Source organism: Ciconia boyciana, chromosome 7 (assembly GCF_034638445.1).
Source record: "Ciconia boyciana chromosome 7, ASM3463844v1, whole genome shotgun sequence".
NCBI lineage: Eukaryota > Metazoa > Chordata > Aves > Ciconiiformes > Ciconiidae > Ciconia > Ciconia boyciana.
The window spans coordinates 25,083,542-25,106,586 of NC_132940.1; the positions used below are offsets into that span (position 1 = coordinate 25,083,542).

The 23,045-nt window shown below is 35.2% G+C and overlaps 1 protein-coding gene across 4 annotated transcripts in view; it reads left to right on the forward strand.

The window, feature by feature from the left end:
* The window catches only part of KIF14 (kinesin family member 14), a 36,176-nt gene extending 13,389 nt beyond the window's left edge, over nucleotides 1-22,787 (forward strand). For 3 of the 4 annotated variants that reach the window (XM_072867793.1, XM_072867794.1, XM_072867796.1), the window contains 17 exons: nucleotides 198-382; nucleotides 1,149-1,251; nucleotides 1,481-1,641; nucleotides 2,430-2,577; nucleotides 3,302-3,454; nucleotides 4,007-4,133; nucleotides 4,772-4,865; nucleotides 5,894-6,032; nucleotides 8,317-8,417; nucleotides 10,921-11,015; nucleotides 11,780-12,001; nucleotides 12,149-12,333; nucleotides 12,940-13,098; nucleotides 13,685-13,804; nucleotides 16,268-16,342; nucleotides 16,994-17,132; nucleotides 17,271-22,787. In XM_072867793.1, coding sequence (XP_072723894.1) covers nucleotides 198-382; nucleotides 1,149-1,251; nucleotides 1,481-1,641; nucleotides 2,430-2,577; nucleotides 3,302-3,454; nucleotides 4,007-4,133; nucleotides 4,772-4,865; nucleotides 5,894-6,032; nucleotides 8,317-8,417; nucleotides 10,921-11,015; nucleotides 11,780-12,001; nucleotides 12,149-12,333; nucleotides 12,940-13,098; nucleotides 13,685-13,804; nucleotides 16,268-16,342; nucleotides 16,994-17,132; nucleotides 17,271-17,662 — 2,598 coding nt within the window. In that variant the 3' untranslated portion in view covers nucleotides 17,663-22,787. Of the gene's footprint in view, nucleotides 1-197; nucleotides 383-1,148; nucleotides 1,252-1,480; nucleotides 1,642-2,429; nucleotides 2,578-3,301; nucleotides 3,455-4,006; nucleotides 4,134-4,771; nucleotides 4,866-5,893; nucleotides 6,033-8,316; nucleotides 8,418-10,920; nucleotides 11,016-11,779; nucleotides 12,002-12,148; nucleotides 12,334-12,939; nucleotides 13,099-13,684; nucleotides 13,805-15,520; nucleotides 16,070-16,267; nucleotides 16,343-16,993; nucleotides 17,133-17,270 lie in introns of those variants that run through there. The other variant, XM_072867795.1, reaches the window with a different exon arrangement.
* The last annotated feature ends 258 nt before the right edge of the window (nucleotides 22,788-23,045 follow it).

A 23,045-nucleotide genomic window follows, 5' to 3' on the forward strand; every position in this document is an offset into this window, starting at 1 on the left:
TCACTTCACTTTCTATAGGAGATAGTTCAGAAAATACAACATCAGCAAGCCTTGCAGAAGAATTAGAATAGTTGTAAGATTTGGTTTCTTTAATGCTATTATTTTAACAGACTACTGTGACTTTTTAGAAAAATTTACTATAGATATTTGAATGCACAAAGTAAATTGTTTTTTATGCAGAGCTGTCTTTTATCTAGAAAGCAGGAATTGCATTCAAAATGGACAATCATTTACCAAACCTTGTCAATCTCAACGAAGATCCTCAGCTTTCTGAGGTGCTGTTGTATATGATCAAAGAAGGAGAAACTACAGTTGGAAGGTATACACCAAATTCGCAACATGATATCCAGCTTTCCGGAGTGCTAATTGCTGATGACCATTGGTATGTAGTGTTCTTTTTATACTTGAAGTGATAGCAGGAAATAATTTTTCTCACCCTTCCATTTCTTTTGGAGTCACTCTTCCTTCTGGCAGTACACAAAATATGGTTTTCTAACCAGGAAAATGCTATTTAGGGATAATTTTTGTACTGTTCAATGATTAAGGTAAGTTCCTTCTGTTCCCTTTAGAAATCTGTTAACCAAAGTAGTTTAATTTCTTTGTTCACTTAATTCATGTAGCAAAATATTCTATTCATGCAGAAATGCTGGAGAAGGACCTGATCAAATGATGCTGTGTGATAACTCCGTTATGTTAAGTTCAATGGAAAAGTGAAATGCCTTGACATTTCTTACTTAAAACTAAAAGTAGAGAGCAACTTGGCCATATTGCAGAAATATGGTTTAAAGTACATTCCATGCAATTGGTCCTAGAAAAAATGCTGGAAGAAACTTAACTAATCAATTACTGAAAACATGAAAGATGTGGGTATGTTGGGAAATTAAGCATTATCAAAGAAATGTGCAGATGACAGGGTATTGTAATAATTTTTTACCAGTGGATTCTTCTTAGATTTAAATATCAATTCTCTTCCAAAATACAGGTCATCACTCATTAATTATGTATGTTGTAACTAAATAGTATGAAGACAGTCCACATCTGGAAAAACAATAACAGGATGCTATCTAAAGCATGAATTTTAGTCTATTAAGAAACATCATTTACAATTAACATGAGCTACTGATATCGCAAATGTTTCTTGTTTTCAGCATTATAAAAAATACTGTTGGCAAAGTGAGTATTATTCCACTGAGAGAAGCAAAGACATACGTAAATGGGAAATGCATTTTAGACCCAACAGTTCTGCATCATGTAAGTAACTGATTTGGTAAGAGTAATATGTGTATGTGTGGATTTCTTAGTTTTGTTAATATTACAACTTCAGACTGCAGGTTTTCTTAGAAGGCTCCGAAAACCGTAAGTACTTGTCCCTTCCTCTTTTGATTTCTAGCCCCACCTATTAGGTTTTAAGCACTGTAAATTTGCTTATAAATCTAAAAATTATAGAACAAACTCCCCCCTCCCCCCTCTTTCCCAATAGGGTGATCGAGTGATCCTTGGGGGAGACCATTATTTCAGGTTTAATCATCCAGTAGAAGTTCAGAAAGTTAAAAGGCTGTCTTGTGGGACTACGTTTTTGCATGATGGTCCAAAAGATTTTGAATTTGCAAAGAATGAGCTGCTTATTGCACAGAGAACACAGTAAGTATTGTGTCTTCTTGTTCTAAAAATAAATTCAGTTGTCAATGCAGCTGTGCAGTAAGTTTAAGAAATAAGAAACTTAAGATTATTAATTATTTCACAGTAAGGGAAAGCTGGAGAATAGCAAGGTTATTGTTAACTCCATTTATAATGGAAATGGAAGTCCCAGAATTAGCTGAAATGAATGTATTCCTCTAAGAGGTGATCACCACAATCTAGTCCAGTTGTCAAGATGTAGACAACTATTAAATGCTGAGCTCCAGAGGTCCTCAGAGTAGTGTATCTTTTCAGTTACATTTCTCTCCAGGCACATACTGAGTCTGAAATTGACTTTTGATGATTTAGAGAGATTTAAAGCCTGAAAAGCAAATGTCTTAGGAAATAAGAGAAGAACTCAAAGTTACAACCTTGGTCTTCTGTGATGGTGGAGAATTTGAGAGACAGTAAATTGTTATTGGTATTTGCTTCATTCCTGGGAGTCCTGAGTCGCAAGACTCATTGACTTTAAATTTACTTTTCTGCATGTTAATGTGATTTAGTGAGTTTCTATTACAGTTCTTAATTTTGTGAAAAGTGCATAATAAAATAAATAGTGTCTACATTTTCTGTATGAAATCAAAAATATCTAGGTAAAGTATAAAAGTGTTTTTTTAAAAAACAAAACAAACCCTCATATTTTTAGTTAAAATTGGAGGCTTCTGTCATGATAGAAGAAAATATTATAATCTCTATGCAGCTTAAAAGAGATTAAAGTCAACGTTCTAAATGTGTGATACTTCTACTTGCAGACTTGAATCAGAAATTGAAGAGGCACGACTCAAAGCCAAGGAAGAAATGATGCAAAGTGTCCAAATTGCAAAAGAGATGGCTCAGCAAGAACTGACCTCACAAAAAGAAGCTTATGAAAGCAAAATAAAATCACTGGAAGCAGAAGTGGTAAGTTGCTATTGCATCATTACATAAAATGTATCAATAAAATAAAACAGAAGCTGTAGTATGAGGTTTCTGTTTGTTTGGTGGTTGTTTTGGTTTTTGAGTGTTTGGGGGTGGGGGGGTTGGTCTTACATGTTATAACAGTGTCTTAGGGAATGCTAAATCTCATTCTTCTTTTTAAAAAAAATCAGCCTTGCTAACACAAGAAGTTATAAAGTAGGTGACACTTTCAGAGTTATTCTAGGTAGGGATTTTGGTTTATAGAATTAGCCAGGAACTAAAATGTTAATCCAGTGTGAATTTGATGAGGGTGTAACTTGTATATGAAGAAAAATCCCTACAAAATCTAACTTATTCTATGAGACTTTTAAATTACTACAGTATTTTAGTTAATATGGCTTTTTTTCTTCCAAGTTTGCATGCTGCAAACTGTTGTTAGTCTTTTAAATACTTTTACAATATATATGTCTGCATAGCATAGTACATCATGGTAAAACAATAATAATGATGGAGTATCTTATTTCTTAAATGTGCTATAGAAGACATAATATGATGCTTGTGAACTGGGATATAACCTTTCATTGCTGACACGGGGCTGAGTAGTCCACAGGGGCTGCATGTTTTAAATGTATTGAAGTGAAAATAAATCTTAATATCTGCCTAAGGGATGGATCAAAAATGCTGTAGAAGTGGTATACCTCCTCTCATCTGTCCTTTTTTATATTAGAGAGAAGAATCTCGTAAGAAGGAAATCCAAGAACTGAATAACCAAAAAGCTGCAACTAAAATACAAGAGCTAGAGAAGGCAAAGCAAAATCTTGAGATAGAACTACACTTCAATAAGAAGCGTTTAGAAATGGAGACCTTGGCTACCAAGCAGGTAATTAAAAAAAAGCTTTTTAGGTGGTTTTCATTTTTTTAATAAATCATTAAGTGGAATGTTTCTGAAGTATTTTTCTACCTGATTTTATGCAAAATAACAGATGTTTGTTTACACTTTGAATATGATAGTGTATTAAATTTGGGGATAAGCTAATACTGACCTTATTTCTTATATAAATGTGGACCGTTTTGTTCATGTACCAAACTTCAGGAACCATTGCCTGTGCCAAAAGTTATGACTCCAAGCAATAATGTAAGTAATGACTGGTTTTTGGCTGGTGTTCATATATATCTGACTGCTGCAACAAATATGACTTAATTTTTTTAAAGTTGGTTTTGTTTTTTTTAATTCCAGTATTTTTTTTAAGCATGTCGGTATCTAAGCAAAACCAGAAAACTGTCAGAGTTTGAAGATGGAGGGTTTCATATCGATATGGCAGACATCCAATACAAATTTCATTCTGTTCTGAGAGTCCATAAAATGACAGCAACAAAAAAATTTGCTTAATAAACAGCATTAAAAGTTTTGGAATTTCCCCCCCCCCACCAGGCTCTAGAAGATCATACTATTCGTCATGCAAAGATACTTGAAGCTCTGGAAGCTGAGAAGCAGAAGATTGCTGAAGAAATACGCACCCTTCAGAAGAATCGTGGAAGTGGGAATAAAACTATGACTAGTATGTATATACATAATGTTGCAAGGGCAATGATGACTTCCCTTTTGCTTGGTGGGCTTGGATTTAGTGGATATAGATCCAGAAGCTTTTTCTCTTCCTCTAACACTTCTGTAACTATGCTGAACAAGAAGAGCCTTTTGGCTGCTATGATCCTTTCCATTCATAAGCTATATGTATCAGTGCTAAAAGCTCTGTTTTAGTCATGCCCAGGGTGCTTAGCTGGATATACATGTAGCCTGTATTTACCCCATTACTTAGAAGTTGTTCCCCCATCCAGTTGAACTGGTTAGGTGTTAATTCATTGGGGAAACTGGAGTAACAGAATTGATTCTGTTTAGTTTCCTATCTCAGATTAGTCTAATATATAGTGTCTGGTGTTATACCTCTATTTCTGAAATACCCTTTACCTGACCTTTTATAAAGGGTTATTTTGGCTGGGAGGGTCATTTTTTCCCAGTGTATTGGGAATTCACAGAACTGTTGTTGGCTAAATTCCATTCAAGTTTTTTGGTTGTGGTTCCCCCCACCCCCGTGTTTGTCGTTTGTTTGGTTTTTTTAGTTTGGCTTTGTTTTTTTACCCTGAAGTTGCATCACATTGTTTGATCCACTTAATCATTATGTGCTATATTCTTTATTAGTTCCACTTAACTGGAATTCTCTGAAGCTATCTGTGATGATCAAAGAGGCCAACACCATTAGTAATGAATTAGGGAAAGATACTGTTTTCTACAGGTGAGTATCTGAGTGAGTTCATTATAAGGGGGTATATATTATATATATACAAATTGGGGGGGTGGATTCTGGATGTGCAGTGAGCTGTTTGTTTTTCTTTTCACAGTTTTGTTAAATTGAACATGACAAATCACTCTTCCAAACTAGCTTTAGTTAAGTGTGTAGTTTAGCCTTGTTAGTTTGAAATGTGAATTTCAAATTTGAATTTTAGATCAAGACTTTAAAGGTACGTCTACAGAAAATTAATTTTGGATCGGGTATGCTTTGGAGGTGAATCTTCTGATGCCCATGACCATCCTACTTTGGTTCACATATTAAAGTGATCGTAAAGCACACTAACTGCATTCCTTTTGGACAAAACTAAACCAGGGAATATGCGCCAGCCACTAGGAGGTGGTTCAGTTAACAAGACCACAACAGAGGTAGTTCAAAGTAAAAACCTGCATATAGTGGATATTGAGTGCTTGGGACCAGTTGATTCACTCCACAGATCTCTTGCTATGCCATGCTACTTGCTAGTCATAGCTGAAGAGTCTTCTAGAAGTGGACCTGTATATTGGTCAGGTGTTCTTAGCGTGAGCAGAGATATATTAGTGCAGCGGAAACTAGCATTTCAAAAAAAAATGCTACGGTAAATGCAGCTAAGTTAGGACTTTCTAGTAGCTGTGGGTATTGCTGTGTTTTTCAGTTGTCTTTTTGCATCCTTCAACAAGAACTCTGCCAGTAGAATTCTGTAGCATACATTTGGTCCTGAGTTTCTTGAGAGCCAGTTTTTTGTATGCTAGTATCTACTTCTATCTCTGAACATAGGGATTTCTTTTTTCCTTTACATAAAAATAATTTTAGTGGCTACACTAATGTATGTTTTGTGAGATATATGATGTATCAAGCAATTTCTATGTTTATAATCAAATTTTTATTCTCTGTGTAATCCTATCTACGAGTGCCTTGTTTATTTTTGCAATACAAATAATGTTTTTGTCTTTATTTTTCATTATTGTTTTTTTGAAACTTTCTCAAATTCTTAGGCACGACAAAATTGATGATAAAACAGGAACAGTGTCTTCTGTTCAGGTGAAGGTTCGTAACGTCAAACTGGGAATAGCAACTTTCTGGAGCCTGGAGAAATTTGAATGCAAACTAGCAGTAATGAAAGAACTCTATGAGGTCAGTAACAACTGAAGAAAAAACACTAATAATCAGTAATATTTTGTCAAAGATAAGATTTTGATAATCATACAGGAGGAAAATATTGGGATTTTTTTGTTTATACGATCTTAAGCACCAAGACACATGATTATTTTTTATTAAACACGTTACACCCATTTGTCCATCACACGGAAAGAGGACAGAAATCAATGACTTTATTCAGGTCATTTTGTGTACAGAGTGTGAAGCAGTAAAACAAGGACTGCTTTGTGGTTCTTCTGGCTGTTCAAGTTTTCCTTTAGAACAGATAAAACAATTGACTCTGTAAAGGTATCACTTCAATTTTCATTACTACGTTCTATCTATTTTTTCTTTGGTTCTGGTAAGTTAATTTGCTGCTCGTTGCTTTTGTCTGTGTGTGCTTTAGGTTCTTCAATGGGAGTTTTTTAAAGGCATTTTTCATCATTTTTTGTTTAATAAACTGACAATTAAGGCGCACATTAATCCCTTTTTCTAATTCCACTGTTTTTAATCAGAGAAACTGGGTATTTTTGTACTATGCCTCTCTAAATATGCAGTACTTTGTTTTGGAGCATATCGTACTATGTTTAGTATCAGAGAGGAGGATGTAAAATAGAAGAAAGGGAGAAGTGGGAACAGCGCCTACATTTGATTCCGTATCCACAAAAAACCTATAACCATCAGCTAAAATCTTTGTAATTACACAAAGGTAGACAATGGTTCCAAATTATTTAATACAGGTAAGATTACAGTATCAGCTCTTATTTGCTGGGAGAATGGTATTTTTTTCATCTCCTAATGAGATGAAAAGGGTGATCCTAAGAGAAATGTCATAAGAAATAAGTTTATTGGCTCCATGTGAACAGACAGTGTTTTCATTGCATTCCATTGCATTTTTTTCTCTGTTTTAGAGCTGAAGACTCGAGGCCTAAAAACTACTTAAAAAAAAAAAAAAAATCAGATCTGATGGCCCTTAAAAGTAATTTCCTATTTTTAGTGGCGATAGAGTATTCTGGGATTTTCCAATCTCAAGGGCCGATCATTGCATTTTATTTGTTTTTTTGCTTCTGCCGTATTAATTGAAAGTTGTTTTAGACTGCAGTGAAATAATGAAGGGTAAAGAAAGGAAAGTTCTTGGAGATGAGAGAGAGATGATTAACATGAAGGAAGGATCCAAAGCAATCCAGTAGAACTGTAACAATCTTGTATTTTATGAATACTAGTTTGGGGGGTTTTTCTGATTAATACACAAAAGAAAAATATATCTTTAAGGCCAGATTTTAGATTAAGAGAACAGCTTGTCTAAATTTGTTCTGTGCTTGAATTTGTGATTCTCCTGATCATATAAATTCTTTTCATTCCAATATTTGTATTATGTTTAGCCTGGAGTAGTATTGAAAAATGAGTAGAAATTGCTTCAAATAATATATAAATAAATATTTAGATACTTGCTATTTCTGAATGCAAATCACATTCTGGTGTAAATAGCATACTTGAAGTTTGCAGAGGAAGACATTTCCACTGTTGGAGCACTGACGGTGTTGATAGGGAAAAATATGAGGGCTTTTTACACTTCAGAATGTTTGCTGTTTTGTTTTTGTTTTTTCCCCCAACCTTAGAAAATAATTGCATCTCATTAATGAATTATGTTTTATTTGAAAGAATAACTTCTTCATATATGAGTACATATCTGACATAAAAATCTTCCAATATTTTGTCGAAAAAGGAAAAAAGCCATCAAAGAAAAGCCAGAAAAAAATTGAGGAAACACTCCTTTATGATATAACTCTGTACTATGCAAGCATTTCTAATGACAGAAGAATATTGCCATATTTATTACAAAAAAGTGTTTGGATCTTGGAAATATCAGAGGCTGGATTCTATTTCCTGTGGAAAACTATTGCTAAAACTGTTACACAAATCCAGATATAAAAATAAATAAAAATTGTAAATTATATGCCCAGATTTTGAATAAATCTGGCATGTGGAGAGAGCTGTGAAAAAGTTTTGTGCTTGGTGCTTCTGTATCTCAGATGCTGGGTAGTTAGGGGTCTTCAGTAAACGTTTAGCTTGTTTTAGTTTGTTTTCAAACACTTACACATCAAGTTGGCTGGCAGTCAGTTATCTTCTAGATTATACATATCGTAACAAAAGCAAAACATTAAAAATACTCTTCTACTATTAGTAGAACATGTTGTCTTCATCCATATGTTGTATGCTTTATTATCACTCTATCTCTGTTTAACCCTCCTCCTAGCCTGTGTTTTCTTTATTTTTTCAGAATAATGATAGCAATAAAGCTGCTGATATATTTTATGACCCTGCTGATGAGTGGGAACCTGACCTTTCAGATGCCTCAGTTTCCTCTCTTTCCAGACGAAGGTGATACTAATTTGGAGCTCCTTCATCTACGCTTAAAATAAAGCAAAAAATAATTTGTGTAATTATCTAAACATGCTTCTGTGCCACTAACATAGTATTTTATTTATTAATTCTTCTTTTACCTTACTATAATGTCAAACTTGGAAATTAAATGAAAAGTTACGTATGCATTTGTGAGAAGGGGGGAAAGTTTAAACTAAATATGTTACCTTACTATGCTTTACTGGCTTCACTTATAAAATGTGTGTTAGTATGCAACATGTTGCTAATAAAAATTGCATGCCCACTAAAGCGGTTTGGCAGATTAACAGGAATGTTTCTGAGGTCAGGCATAGCACATATATGCAATGTATGTCTGATCAGTGCCAGAAGGTTTTATGTATGACTACTGACAACTAGCTGGAGGTAATTAAAGGCTGTTCCCAATTATTTCAGAAAGCTATCTCATAAATGGATACATTTGTCTGTAGCACAGGACTTTTAATTAACCTGTAGAGGACCCACAGGTTAAGGTTATAGATACTCACGTATTTAATTAGTAACACAAGTGATTTTAAATAGGCACTTGGATATCTGTTCCCATCCGTACTTACCCCATACACTGTGCCAACTGATGAATTCTTCTCTTCTGTTCATTCATTCTCTTATCTTTCCTCAAGGACAAGAAATAGAAACAAAAGTTCCTCCAAACCCAGAAGTATATTTTGTCAAAATATGTGTAAGGCTTTCTAAACCACGTATCTAGATATCATCAGGGCAGAGTGAAATGTGTAGTTTTAAATGTTTTCTTCACACTTCTATAATATGAAAGCATTGTTTTTAAGGAGTAAATTGCAGCTGATCCTGGGACCTTGTATTTGTAGCCTTGTAACAATATTTATAACTGAATTGCAAACTTTTGCAAGTTGTAGCTTATAATGGAAATGCTAACAGATACTTAATTATAGCATTGCTAGTGGGTAGCAGCCCATATGACTCTTGTTATTCTGCTGTAAAGCAGGTCAGTTTATCTGACTATATAAATTTTGGAAAGCGTTCCTGACCATTCCAAGTAAACAAAAGCTATCTGAAAAGAATGCAATGGATAAACAATTTCTTTATTTTTAATCTAAATCCTGTTTTAATGATAGAATAATGTTGGAATACTTTTTTTGTCTGATGCTGCCTTCAGGACAGTATTATTATGTGTGTTCTTGAATCTCAGAAGTGTATTTGGTTTTGTTCTGGCTATTTTAAAAATGCAACAATAGAAGCTGAAGTGAACAAGAAAAGGTACTGGAAAAGGGAAATGGGCATTGCATGCTGCATTGACAGCAGTTAACTCTGCAGTTATAACTCAAAGTTATGCAGCTCTGCGTAACAGTATGTCAGTCACACATACTGGTGAAATAAATTGAATTCCAAGATTTGGTGCTCCTGATGTGTAGTGTCATAGAGCATATAGGACAGGCTGTTCTGAAAGGGAAGGGCAGTTCGGGGCTGAATGTGACAACAGGGTAGACAGGGCAGTGCCCTTGCGAAAAAGGGCCTAGCCCCACAGTACCTGAGTGAGGTGAGCAGAGTAGGTCTGGCAATGGTAACCAAGGTCAGCCAACAGTCCAGATCCACAGGTAAGTATGTAATAATGAGGTAGGGCTGAGGTTAAGCTGGGAAATCAGCTCAGTGAGTCAGGATTAGGTCTGGGGACAGTTGGCAGGGTCAGCCTGCATTCCGGTAATTGCCTGGCACAGCCATCATGATAAGGTCCCATGTCAAACTAGGAAGTCAGGTCTGCAGGTCCAGATCAATGGCATGCATGGCTAGGCACAGGTTACAACACAACTGCAGTATAAGTCAGGCAGGACCAAGGGCAGGAGACTCATCTTAAACACAGCTCCAAGAAAAGTTGGGGAGCCTCTGAGTTTCCTTCCAGCTATTTCTTTAACAGCTTCAAGGCTGGCTGAAGCTTCTCAAACAGGTCTCTTACTAAGAGCTGGCCTTGGACACTGACAGCTAACCATCCAGAGCAAGGCCAGAGAAGCTAAGGTAGCTTGTCTAAGTGACAATGGAGAACTTTACAGAACATCTGCCTTCTACCAAGAAGAAAAGCCCTCCTATCTGGCTTTCCAAAAGCAATTCATTCTGTCCAGTAAACGAGATCAAAAAAAGCCAACACGTCGGCTTTCTATGGTCCCAGTAGGTAGGGAAGAGATGTGTGTTTTTCTCAAGTTCCAGGTCATAATAATCCAGTAATAAACCAGTAGCTTAAAAATAGGAATGTGGAATGAAGATCCTGCTACAGTAGCAAGAGCCTGAGGAAATAAGTAGGATCCATCCTATGGGCTGTATTGTCTTGCATTCCCTCTTGTTTAGGTTTTGTGTTTGATTAATTAAAAGTAGATGTTTCGTTTGTTTGCCTGATGTCTGTTAATATTCATTGAACTTTCAGTGGGTATGGGGAAAGAGGTTCTTTTCCTTTTAAAGTTTTTTTTTTTCATGTTTTCACTCTGTCATCCTTTCCTAGAAGTAGAAGTTTCATGAAGAACAAGAGAATTTCTGGATGTTTGTCTGAGATAAAATTGCAACCACTTCAAAATATACAGGCTTCCTATCTATCAGGTACTTACTGTATGGCAGAACACCTTTCATTTCATACTGAGAACTTGAAACTACTACATGTATAAAACATATGCACTTCTAATAGTTGTTAAAAAAAAGTGTGGGTTGGAAAACAAAATGAAAAATGTCCTGTTTTTAATATTTTCAAGTTTATGATCTCAAGCTGTTAACAGTAAAGGTTTTTGTATTTTTGATTATGCTTTCTTAGGGCAAAAACTTCCTGACCAGCACTTATGATCCTTATTTAAGCAATTTATCTAAAACATTACTCCGCTTAACTATGTGGGTTAACTGGAGAAAGATGATAGTTCATGTAACAAATTGTCAGAGGCTGAATCCTGATATAATAATTTGGATACTTTGAGTTGTTGCTGTTCATTCAACTAATGAGGTTCCCCTAAGCTTATTGTCAGGTTTTATAAACTTTTTTTCTGAAATACTGGATGCTTCAGTCTTCCAAATATTTTTTTATGCATTCAGTTATTTTAGATTGTCTGGATTTTTTTAATTTTCTGTCTCTCTGTAGGTTCGATTGTTGAAAAAGATGGATTCATGTTAAAGAATTTCACTATGGAATTTGTCTTTGTACTAACTGAATCTAGAAACTATGTAGAATGTTGTATACATTTTTTTTTCCTGACTTGCTATCTTGAGTAGTTGAACATTGCTGAAGAAGCAATATAAAATAGTCATTAAAGACATGCTGACTGTTCACTCCTATGGAAGAGTGTTTTGCGTGTATGTTTTGCTTTTACATCATACAGGTTCACAGAAAAAGTCCAGCATATGCCCAAGCTTTTCTGAATCGCTTCTTCCTGGAATTTGCAAAGAATCTATAAGTTCAGCTTTAGATTTACTGGAACAGAATCACGAAGGAGGAAAGAGCATAGCAGATAGTCTCCTAACTAATTTGTTTATAATTTTCTCTGGAGTTTCTGCCATTTCAAAAGCCTTTGAACAGCAAGATGAAGAATGTCAAGAAAACTGTAAGTCTCATTTTCATAACAGTTTAAACACTACTAATGACTTGTCTTTCAGATGCACAAGCATTCATATGTTTGCCTATCAGAAGAATTAATGTTCCTACTTTCATTTGCAAAGGAGACCTGCTGATAGATCTCTTTCTCTTGTAGTTTTCTCTCTTGATCATGCTGCTCGGTCCTACAGCATCAGAATTATCTCTGCTTTTGACCGGCTTGTGGTTCTAACCAAGCTCTGGCTTAACAATGTCCAAAAGTGCCCCGGATCTATAAAAGTTGATGAAGAAATAAAACAGGAAGTAAAGAACTTGGGAGGTTATTTACAGTTACTATTGCAGGTAAAGTATATTAAAGAATTCATGGGTGTGTAGAGAAGCTCTATGCATTAATGCAATATTTACTACAGACTCGTTAAAAACACTTAAATGTCCAATGTATGCAATGACAAATGGACACACCTAAGGAAGAGGAACAGCAAAGGGTGCATTTTTGCTGTCTAAACTGGTACTTCCATGTGCTAGTTCAGAGTAATGCAGACCCTTCTGTGCCCAGGCCCTGACAACAGCATAGGTTCTTAAACATAAAAGGGGAAAATAAAACATGCAATGACAAGAGCAAATGCTAGTTTAGATTGTGAAGTGCTACTGTTTATAAACTTTATAAACCAGTAGCCAGTAAATATTACTCTTGTGCTCTTGTTCGTGCTACAGCCTTGTGAAGAGTAATTTTTTTTTTTAACTGTGTAAGTATAATGATACCATTCTTCTCTGATTGCAAGGTATGGTTTTTTAGCTGTGGTAAATAAGCCATTGGAAGTAGGAAGATGTAAAGCTGAAAATGCCTTAAGCTATTGTGTGCTACAAACTCTTGTGTTATAGAAAGCGTGTGCTCTTTGACCAGAGATGCTTTCTAGCTTCAGTGAATGATATGCCTTTATTTCTCAGGGATGTTCTTCAGATATATCCTCAATGGTAACAGAAGCATGGAGCAAAGTAAACCAAACGGTAAAACAAACAATGAAGTACATAGGACACTTGGCAGTAGTCACAAGAGCTGATATTTCCTTTTCTGAAGAGAACAACATTCCTGCAACTAGTCTACAGGTGAAAAAATGTTTATTAGAAATAGTGATTAGAATAGTAATTTTAATGTTGACATCACACTTATTTTCAGTAACTGTGCTTAGAAGCAAATAGTTACATATTACAATTTGATCAACTGAATTAAGTATGTTCAGAGTTTATCTAATACTTCATTTTTATGGTGAAAATGGATATGTGTTAATAGCCTTGAAATGGTTTGTTTTTTTTTTTTTCTCCTTAAAAAAACCACACTTCAAATCTGTATAACTTCCACCAATATAGAGAAAGAAATACTGTGCTTTCAGAAATATTGTGCTATCTGTACTGAGATTGTACAAGTCTGTCTATTTCACTGAAATTCAATACTTATTTCAGTAATCTGTGATTAAGTACCACACAGAATTTTCAGAAATCTGAAGAAAGTTAGGAAAAGGAGGTTAAAGTGCTGAGCCCCTGTGGTCCAAGAATGACATGTGACTGAACAGACCAGCAATGAACAATTGCTCAAAACAAAATTACGTTTCTAGCCCACTATGGAAAATCTGTTTCAATTCATGGCCATATCCAATGCCTTTAATCATTATGTTTTGAACCTTTATTTTGAAAGGACTTTGTACTTGCCATTTATGATGGAGTAGGCTCAGGGCTGGAGTTTCTCATTGATACTGTACAGGAAAAAGCAAGAATGGTGCAGAAAGAACTTGTGAAACAATATCCGCAAAATGAGGTGAGATGAAAATAAGATTAAAAACTACTACTGTATCTTAAAGGCACTTGATCATGTCCTTTTATTTTTCAGCAATTCTGTCTAGAAAGCTTATAGTAGGAATACAGTTATGATTAGTAACACAGGTTTGAGATGGGTTGTAAGTGGGAATATTGACTACAATCTTGCAGAATTTTTGTACATTGTTTAGCCTTTCACCCATATGTAGACTGAACATTTAAGCATATTTTATTTAGAACTATTTCTCTGTGGATAGGAGGGCATTTTGTGTGAAATTTCACAGTGTAACCATGAAAGAGAGGGAGAATACGAAAACTGGCGCAAAGGAGCAAGTGGACCTTTTATTCTGTATACTACTGTTAAGTTTGTTTTGTAAAAAGATTGCATATTTAACATGTAACACTTTATGATCCTGAAAGTTAATTGCTATTCGCCTCTGCTATTACTACACTCACTGTTATTGTCAGGAAGATTATTAGAAAGTTTGAAGACTTCATTTTGTCATACGTTGTTCTTACAGTCCTAGTCCCAAACAGTGTGCTATCTAAATATTAAAATAGTTTAGTGTTATCTTTTAAGAACTAGTCTTCTGATGTGCTTAACGCTTGGGGTATGCTGAAGCACCTTCGTGAATTGGGCACTTTAGGGGGAAATTGTTTTACTAAAGTAGCTATTTAGTAGCACAGAAGTCAGAAGTGTCCTGCTTGATTTCGTGTCATTCACAGAAATCACAGCTGACCTTCAAATATTTTTTGGGTTGCTAAGCAGCAGTGGTATTTTAATTTGAGCAACTTCTTTATTACAACTTCTTTATTCTTTATAGGAAACTTACGGCAAATTATTTATATTGTATTAATGAGTTGTTCCTGTCACCTTCCAAATTTATTGTAATATGAAAAAGAATTAAATCAATGGGAAGCTTTTATCTCTCATAATAAGACCTCAATTTAATTACTCTTGTAATTTTAAGAAGATATATTCCTACTACCTCATAATAAACAGATGTGTATGTACTTCCCCACCTCCAGATAGAAGTTTAGCAGTTACATTTTATCAAATTAATAGGATTGGGGGTTGGTTTTGGGTTGTTTTCTTTTTTTTCCCCAGTATGCTGAAGCCAGAGTTCTTCTGAAACAAAAACGCTATTATTGGTGTGTCTAGTGTATTTTGACACTTAAAGCAGAACAGACCTCATTACATGCTGAATTCAGTAGTAGGTTGTTTGGGTTTTTGCCTGGAGGGCCTTTTTTTTTTAAGCTGCAACCTGTTATTTTGTGCTCTTATTTTGCTTAGATGACAAATTGTGAGGAAGATGATACTATAGGGAGTTATGCGAAGTAGAGAATAAAGTATAGGGAATAAGCACCATAGTTAAAAATATTTCTGTGACTGTACGAAAATTCCAGGAGGCAAGCTAGAGTACCCCTCAGAAATATGCCGCTTTCTTAGCGGGTGAGCCATTTTGACAGAAAGCCTGGCTGAATACCAAGGAAATACTTTGGAAAGATTGAAATATTCTTCAGCAAGGTACTAGATGTATATAGTGTACATGCTTCCTTTCAGTGTTGGGATATATAGGCTTGTTCTGCCACTCTTCCTCTGAATAAATATGTTTTGTACAGACAGCATGCAAGTCCAAAGGTGACAGTTTACCTGTGTCTGAGCAATCCTGTCTTCTACCTCATGTGTTTTTATTTTTGTTCTTTTTCTTCAAAGTTGGGAAACTTGCAGAACTGTGGCCCATAAGAAAATCTCCTTAATGAGTTGGGATATATAAAATACTTATTTCTGAAGAATTTGTTACTACTCAAAAATCTGTAATACATGACCTGGGATAAAAGGTTCAGATCAGTTGGAAAGGAGCAGTTGTCTCAAGGAAAGCAAAAATTTATTCCTACTCTGATTTTCACTGTTGTCATTCCTACAGATAATAGTGAAACTGTCCAAAATCTTTCATGTTTCTATCTGCTTGATTAACTCCCAAATGCTTCATGTTTCCAGCAAAAGGAATTGAGCAGTCTGCTTTCCAGATAATACTATTCACTTGCAGCAGATTCCTATGTATCTGCAGGATTCCTGTATGTGCTTGTTGCTGGTGGAACTAATGTGAAGTCAGAGAGAGAATACCAGGGTATTAACTAAGAGATTACCCTTGCCACTTAAAATGACAGTGACACAAATATTACAGGACATCCTTTCTTTAGTGAATACCTATATTTGCTCATTCGATCCTCTTGTATTAAGGGGTGATTTAAAACCTTGCAGTTACAGTTAACAATGTTTTCTACCAATTAACATTTTATTTGAAAAATTGCATGTTATGTTGCAGAAAAGATTACTTCTGCTTTTGAGTATTTTTCTTATTAGTATTCCAATTCATTGTTCATTGTTATCCTTCTAAAATATTAATGTACTTTTTGTCTTGCATCAAGTGTAAAATATAATTAGAAGTTTTCTTTGTAGATTCAAAATCGAATAAAGGATAATGTTGTGGCATTAGCCAGATTCCTTGAAAATAACATGTCTTATTGCAGAAAGGTAAGAGAAATGTTTCACAAAATGTGTGCTTTGAGTCTGGGGTTTAAATTTAAAGGATGCATTTAACAAAGAGGAGGAATTTAAACTACCTTCTGTATATTTACAATTGCATGATAACACTTCCTGTGTCAGTGGCATTCTTGTGATTGGAATGCTCACTTTTCTGGCAACTGCATTTCCACTCAGAACTATTTGATTTTAATTTTACTTAAAGTATTTCTGGAAGTACTTGTATCTTATCTACCTTCTTTTTGTGCTCATCATGAACAGCCTAACCATCTGTTTTGTTTTCTTTTAAGTTGAAAGCCTCAAGTTCAGTAATGCTAGTGTAACTGTGTTGTAACTACTGCAATAGTTTATGGCCATAGTTATTGGTATTTTGAAGTAAAAGCCATGATAGATTATTTAATCTATCATCTAAGAGCCAAACCTTTTCTGGATTTTACAGTTCCCCCCCCCCCCCCCCCCCCCGCTCTTCGCCTGTCAATGTGCACTTCTTTTCAGAAGACAGTATTGTATATTTTGTGACTTGGCATCACTTTCATTTTGTGCTTCAACATTGGCCTATTTTATGTGACTGAATCCATAATGGGCATGTTTAATATACTGTCGTGTATTTGGTTCTTTTTAAATTGCTCTTTATCAATACAGAAGGAAATAGAATCTCAATTACCAGAAGCAGCAGCTCTGTATCAGGAAATAAAGAAAAGCACTAACATTGCTGCAAAATATTTGGAATTGGAACAGTGCCTAGATGAAGTCTGTCAAATTGTTTCTTCTACATTACAAGGTATTTAGCTGAGTTATTACCTGTTTTGATAGTAACCTGTGGACTACAGGAGATCTGTAAAGCAAGAGGGAGGGAGGGCTACTCGGTCTCTCTTTGCAAAATGCTGCATTTGATTCTTCTTACTTTTGTTTTGCATAGGGTCATCCAGAAACACAAGCCCTCTCAGGAGCTTTGCAGAAAAGATTTGTGTCCTAGCTGGATATTTTAACAACTATTTCAGTTTATTTGCCTTGTCTTCTACTTCTGCAAACAATCCTATCCAGAAAATACCCATGCCTTTTATGAACTTGGATGAATTGGACTCTCTGGTTGATTCCCTTATTATGAATTTTGAACTTGAACAAGGACAGCCATCACTGAAATCTCAAACTCTTTGTAATGAAACTACTGAGACTCGAGGAGGACGGGTTGAAACAGGTGAAGTTGAATTTGCTTGGAAACAGAAGGGGATTCCAAAACACACACATAAACTCCAGTCTTCACCTCTATTTCCTGCAGAGCTTTCACCTGGTAGAATACAATGGGTATAAAATGCTATTATCAAGAAATTCAGGGCAACTCTTTCCCTTTACATGAAGGGAAAGCAATATATCACAAAAAGCTAAAATCTATTGCTAATATTATTAGTAAGTGGTATGAAAGCAAATGACATGATTATATGAGGATAAGTACCCTAAATTTCACAAGAAAAAATTGAACTCCTTAAGGGGCTGTTAGACTTTAAAATATAGTGCCTTTTGTTTTAATAAAAGTCTATTATTACCTAAGCCTATAAGAAACAATTTAATGCAGTAAGTGTAAAAAAAAAATAAATAAAAAAAAAATCTGTTGGAGATAATATGAATGGAGAAACTAAAAACTCATGGGGAATAACTAGGAAACACAGTAAATGCTTGGTAGGACATTCATATCTCTTAATCTTAAACCTTTGACTTGGGACTCTTGTGTAACAGTGGAAGGAGATTCCTTTGAAGGGCATTTGTAAATTTGTAACATACATTTATATTGCATACAGTTAGAGAAGAAGACTGCCTTCCTATCTTAGGCACTTGAAAGGTAGATGATGTGGGTACCAATTTTTTTGTTAACATTGTTGCTTCACCTCTGCTGCATTATGATGTAGTAGTGCTACTGCAACTTTAAAGTGTTTTTTATGACTTTTTTTTTAAATGTCAAACTTTTTTTTTGTTAAAACAAAGCAAAAACTTTGTATTTATATCTCTACGAGAAAACTATGAGAGATGGTAAAAGTACTTTACAGCCTTATTTGAATGCTTTTTTTTTAGTGGTTTTGTAGTCCATTGAAAAATCTGGGCTTAAAGTATCAATGATGGTGCTGTTCAACTTGATCTGAAGTAAGTTCATGTTGAGTGTTGCTAGTAAATTATCTTTTTCTCAAATCACTTTCAATACTATTCATAGTGGTTTAGAAGCATAGCTCTTCCTAAATAATATGTAAGTCATCCCATGAGGTTGTAGAGAACTTTCCCAATCAGCTACTTCCTTGTGCTTTTTACTGTAGTCATTGTTTAACTGTTACCTCTAGCCTGCTGGCTGAAGCCAGTGAAAATTAACAGCAAGGATGAAAATGAATTTGAATTTTTATTCCTTAATACCAGGTTCTAGGAGGCCTGGACCTAGCACATTTTACTCTCAACAGTGCTGAGAAATTCATAAGCTAAACCCTAAGTTTTTTCCAATATATCAAAGCTTCTAAGCCAGATATTCATAGCTATCTTCTTTCCTTCTGAGGGAAGATGCTCAACATCTTGAGAATTTCAGTCTTTGAGAACGTCAGGCTCTTAGAACTATTTTCTGTGAAAAGACTACAGTAAAGAGAGTCAATCATCCTTTTCCTTCGAAAACTTTCACACTATGGTTATAATTGATGCTATTATTCAGTGATTTTGTGCCTTTCTGATTTGGAGGAAACGAGGAAAGGTAATTATGCTGAACTGGTAACCCACATATGTTTTTCTTAAGACTAGTATACCTTAATACTTTGACATAAAATGTCTTGCAGTGCAGTCCTGCCATCAAAAATATTCAACAAGTTTTATTGCAGCTAATAATTTCCTTCTTACATGAAGTGTGATGTTGCTTAATTGCTTTCCTACTGTAAAGGCCTTTACAAGTCTGCTCAAGGGTTAACAAAGTATATTCAGTTGTTCAGATTTTTATGCTTTAAAAGTGAAGAGAAACCTGGTATATTCCTACTTCTGTAAATGTATTCTTTTGTATTTGGCTGAAAGTTTTAAAAACATAACTGGTTCTTCTGAATCATGTATCTAAGCGTAAGCATTGTAAAGAGTAAAACTAGATCATGTACCTGATCACCAGTTTTTACAAGTTTAAGTGTAAATTCCTTTTCAGTTTTCTTCTGTACACAGTTGTTTTTGAGAACTTTGTCACTGAGAGTACTGCTTCCTTGCTGAAAGTATTGTAGTGTAAAAATCTAGTAAGAAATAGTAAGAAGTGTTTTCTGTAGCTCACAAGTGAAACAAAACAAACAAACAAAAGGCTTCTTTACCTAAGTTTCTTTCCTCTATTAAGACACTTAACAGCACACATTTAGAGGCTGAATAATCATGAACTAATCTAAACCTATTAATGTCACACTACTCAGTCTCTTCCAATTTCTGCTAATAAATATAGTGGTGTTAGGTCAAGTCCCCATTGCAAAATTAGTCAAGTGTGTTACTGGTGTTCCAGCTGCCCAGATGATTAATCATGTTTGCTTTTGTTCTTGTATTTAATGAGAAACATTGCTCAGAAAACATCTTGGGTTTTGTACTTCTGTGTGGTGTTATGAGAAATTTTTTTGTCTGGGTTTTTTTGTGTGTGTGTGTGTGGTGTTGTTTTGTGGTTTGTTTTTTCTTCTTTCTAAGCCTGAAGGACAAGTTCTTCACAAACTTGGAGCTTAAACTGACTTTCAGTTTTTAGCCTTTCTGAAACTCAGGAGAAAGACCCTGCAAACAAATGGGTTTCTGATAGAGTTTTAACTGAGGTATCGTATGGGCACCCTTAATCATATCAAATTTAGCTTTTGCAGGATGAGTGAAAATGTTGCCAAGATCTTCCTGCTGCTTGGTTGTTTTTTGGTTTTTGTAGGTTTTGTTTTGTCGTTCCCCCCGCCCCTTCCCCCCCCCCATGCTAACTAAACATGTCTAATCAGTCTCTCTCTTATTCACATTGTTAATACTGTATTCACATTTTAGAGTAATATGTTAACAAAACCTACTTCTGCTAGTGTTTTCTTCAGCTTGGTGCCCTTGTTACAGTTATACATCATTGAAGTACTTCATTCTTACAATATATACAGTGACTATACATCATCAGAGTGAGCTAGTGCTCTCATAACATATTGCATTAATACATCAATAAGCCTAGCTGAGGCTCCAGTAATCTATTGGTGTAATATACCATAAGGTAAGGTATATTTATAACTATAGGCTAGTCCATCTATAAATTATGAATGTCAAGGAATTGGGATCATAGCAAGCAGATTTTGGGATGGATTGATTTGAATGGTATGTTATTTTACTAGTCTTTCCAAGGAGTTGGAGGTAAGTGTGGGTTAAGCCCAGGTCAGCAGAGGAACTGACATGGCTGAACACTGCATCACTTGCTAGGCATAGTGGTGAAATGAAGCAGACCCTAATATTGCTGAGATAAAGGGCTGTGCAGTATGGTCCAGATATTTTCACCATCTTGCATTTTTGCAGATCTGACTGTAAAGTCAGGGTCTGGATAGCTTCTGGCAGATGGTGGTAATACACAGAAGAATCTTCTTGTGAGAGTACCTTTGGAGTTTCTTCTAAACTGTAAACTAAAGTGGTCACCAAAAAAGTGCAATTTAAGTAGAGTTTTTACTTTAGTATGTCACAAAGTTAATTACTTTCACAGGAATGTATATTGGTGTTGTAAATTTCTCTGATGGGGGGAATTGAGATGGGAGTGGGATCACAAGCAGTATTTATTAAAACACCTTTTATTAATTAACTGTTGTTAATAGAATTAAGATGTTTACTTCCAGCAGATAACTGTTCACACAGTACCTACACTTATTCCTTCACACTTCACTTGCACCCACATGTAAAAATCACTCACAGCTACAAGGTTGGAGCAACAACTGTGAGCTGCTGACTCTGAAGTGGAGGCTCGTGTTGGCTTACCCATGAGACTCGGATGTGCTATACCCCTCAGCATGTATGCTTCCTCTCTTTGGCTAATGTTACTGTTTCTCCATCTGCAGCCATAGGTACCAACAGAGCCCATTCACACTTGCATAGGTAGGGCTTTTTTGGCATTGTCTGAAGCTTAGTCACTATAGTAGCTGATGTCATGCTTCTGCTAAGAGCACTAAATTTGGTCTTGAAAGGCTTTCTCTGGGGTTCTCAAACCTACAGTCTTCAGCTCTGTGTCCCTGAAAGAAACGTTGAGTGAACAGTCAGGAACATGCATGGGCAGGGAGTGGGAAGTGTTACGAAGAAATGTTTAGAGACCTGAATGGGATGTATTGTTTACTGAAGTTATAATGGCTTTACCTTGTTATATGTATTTATGTCATCTGTAGTTTGTGGGTTGTGTTGTTTTTTATTCTGGTGTTTTTTTGTTTCCTTCCTTTCATGTCCTCTCTTATTCCCTCAGGAAAATACTCTTCAGTCAGATTTCAGGTAACAAGTAATTAGAACTTTATGTACTTGACCCATGGATTTTTTTGACTAACATAAAAGGAAAAGAAAAAGAAGGGGGCTTTGTTTTGATTTTAAATATGAAGTGGGGAGGTGGGGTATTCAGACTTCTGCACCATAGTTTCATTTGAAAATATGAAACTAGGAAAAATCTAACTAATTAAATAAATTATCTTCATAATAGAAGTCACTTAAAGAATTTAATAAGAAATAGGTATTTCTTCAGTTCAATTCTTTATTTGAAAAATAGTACTGCATTAATAAATACATAATGATTCTGAGAGTATTGATCTGCTACTCTACTGCTTTTTACAACTTAGCCTCTAGTTTTATTTGTTTAATAGTAGGAAAATAAGATTAAAATTACACATTTTATCATCATCCAGCATTAATACACAAGGTAAACTACTGCACAAAAATATCATGTAAATTGATTTTTGTTGTGGAAATTGGTAAAGCCATGGGAATCAAACTAACTGATTAGGCACTAAACTGTTCACTTTTATACCTAATCAGGAATGAGAAACATCTTCATTTCAGGTAAAGGTAACAGTCCTGGGAGGAAGTATATCTTCAGAATATGAATGCTGGATTACTTGAGAAGCCTCCAAACAATGTTAGCCCATCTTTGAGACATGTTGTATGTAAATCCATTTTTAGAAAAAAGCACATTCTAGCTATGCTTTTTAAAGAACATGTACCAGGGTTAGAAGTTAAGGATAAGTAAACTCCTCTAGCACTCACTGACTCATGAGAATACTCTAGACGAAGAAAAACAACAAGCCTCAGTTTAGATTTAATTTGATCTAGTAATGGCATCTGCAGGTAGAAGAGGAGACTACATCTGATTCACTTCTGCAAATACAAGCTATTATTATTTGTCAGGAAACTTCTTATTCTTTATATACTCTAACATACTGTCAGTAGATGAGTCCTGTTGCTTTTGTATGTTTTGCAGCTTTCCTGATTTCATTATAAGGTGGGGGTTTGGTTTGCGGGGGGGGGGGGGGGGGAGGGAGGATTATTATTTTAGGACTGTTTTAATTCCATTCCTAGCTTGCAGTAGGATCTTAGATTGTTTATGCATTTTCCCAAGAAAGGGCTGTTTGGTTTTTTTTTGAAGTCCTAATATTTTATTTTTATAAATTAAAAATATTTGCCATCTTTTCTTTGTTTTCTGCTCTTTTTAGGACTTGGAATCAGTATATGTAATAAGATT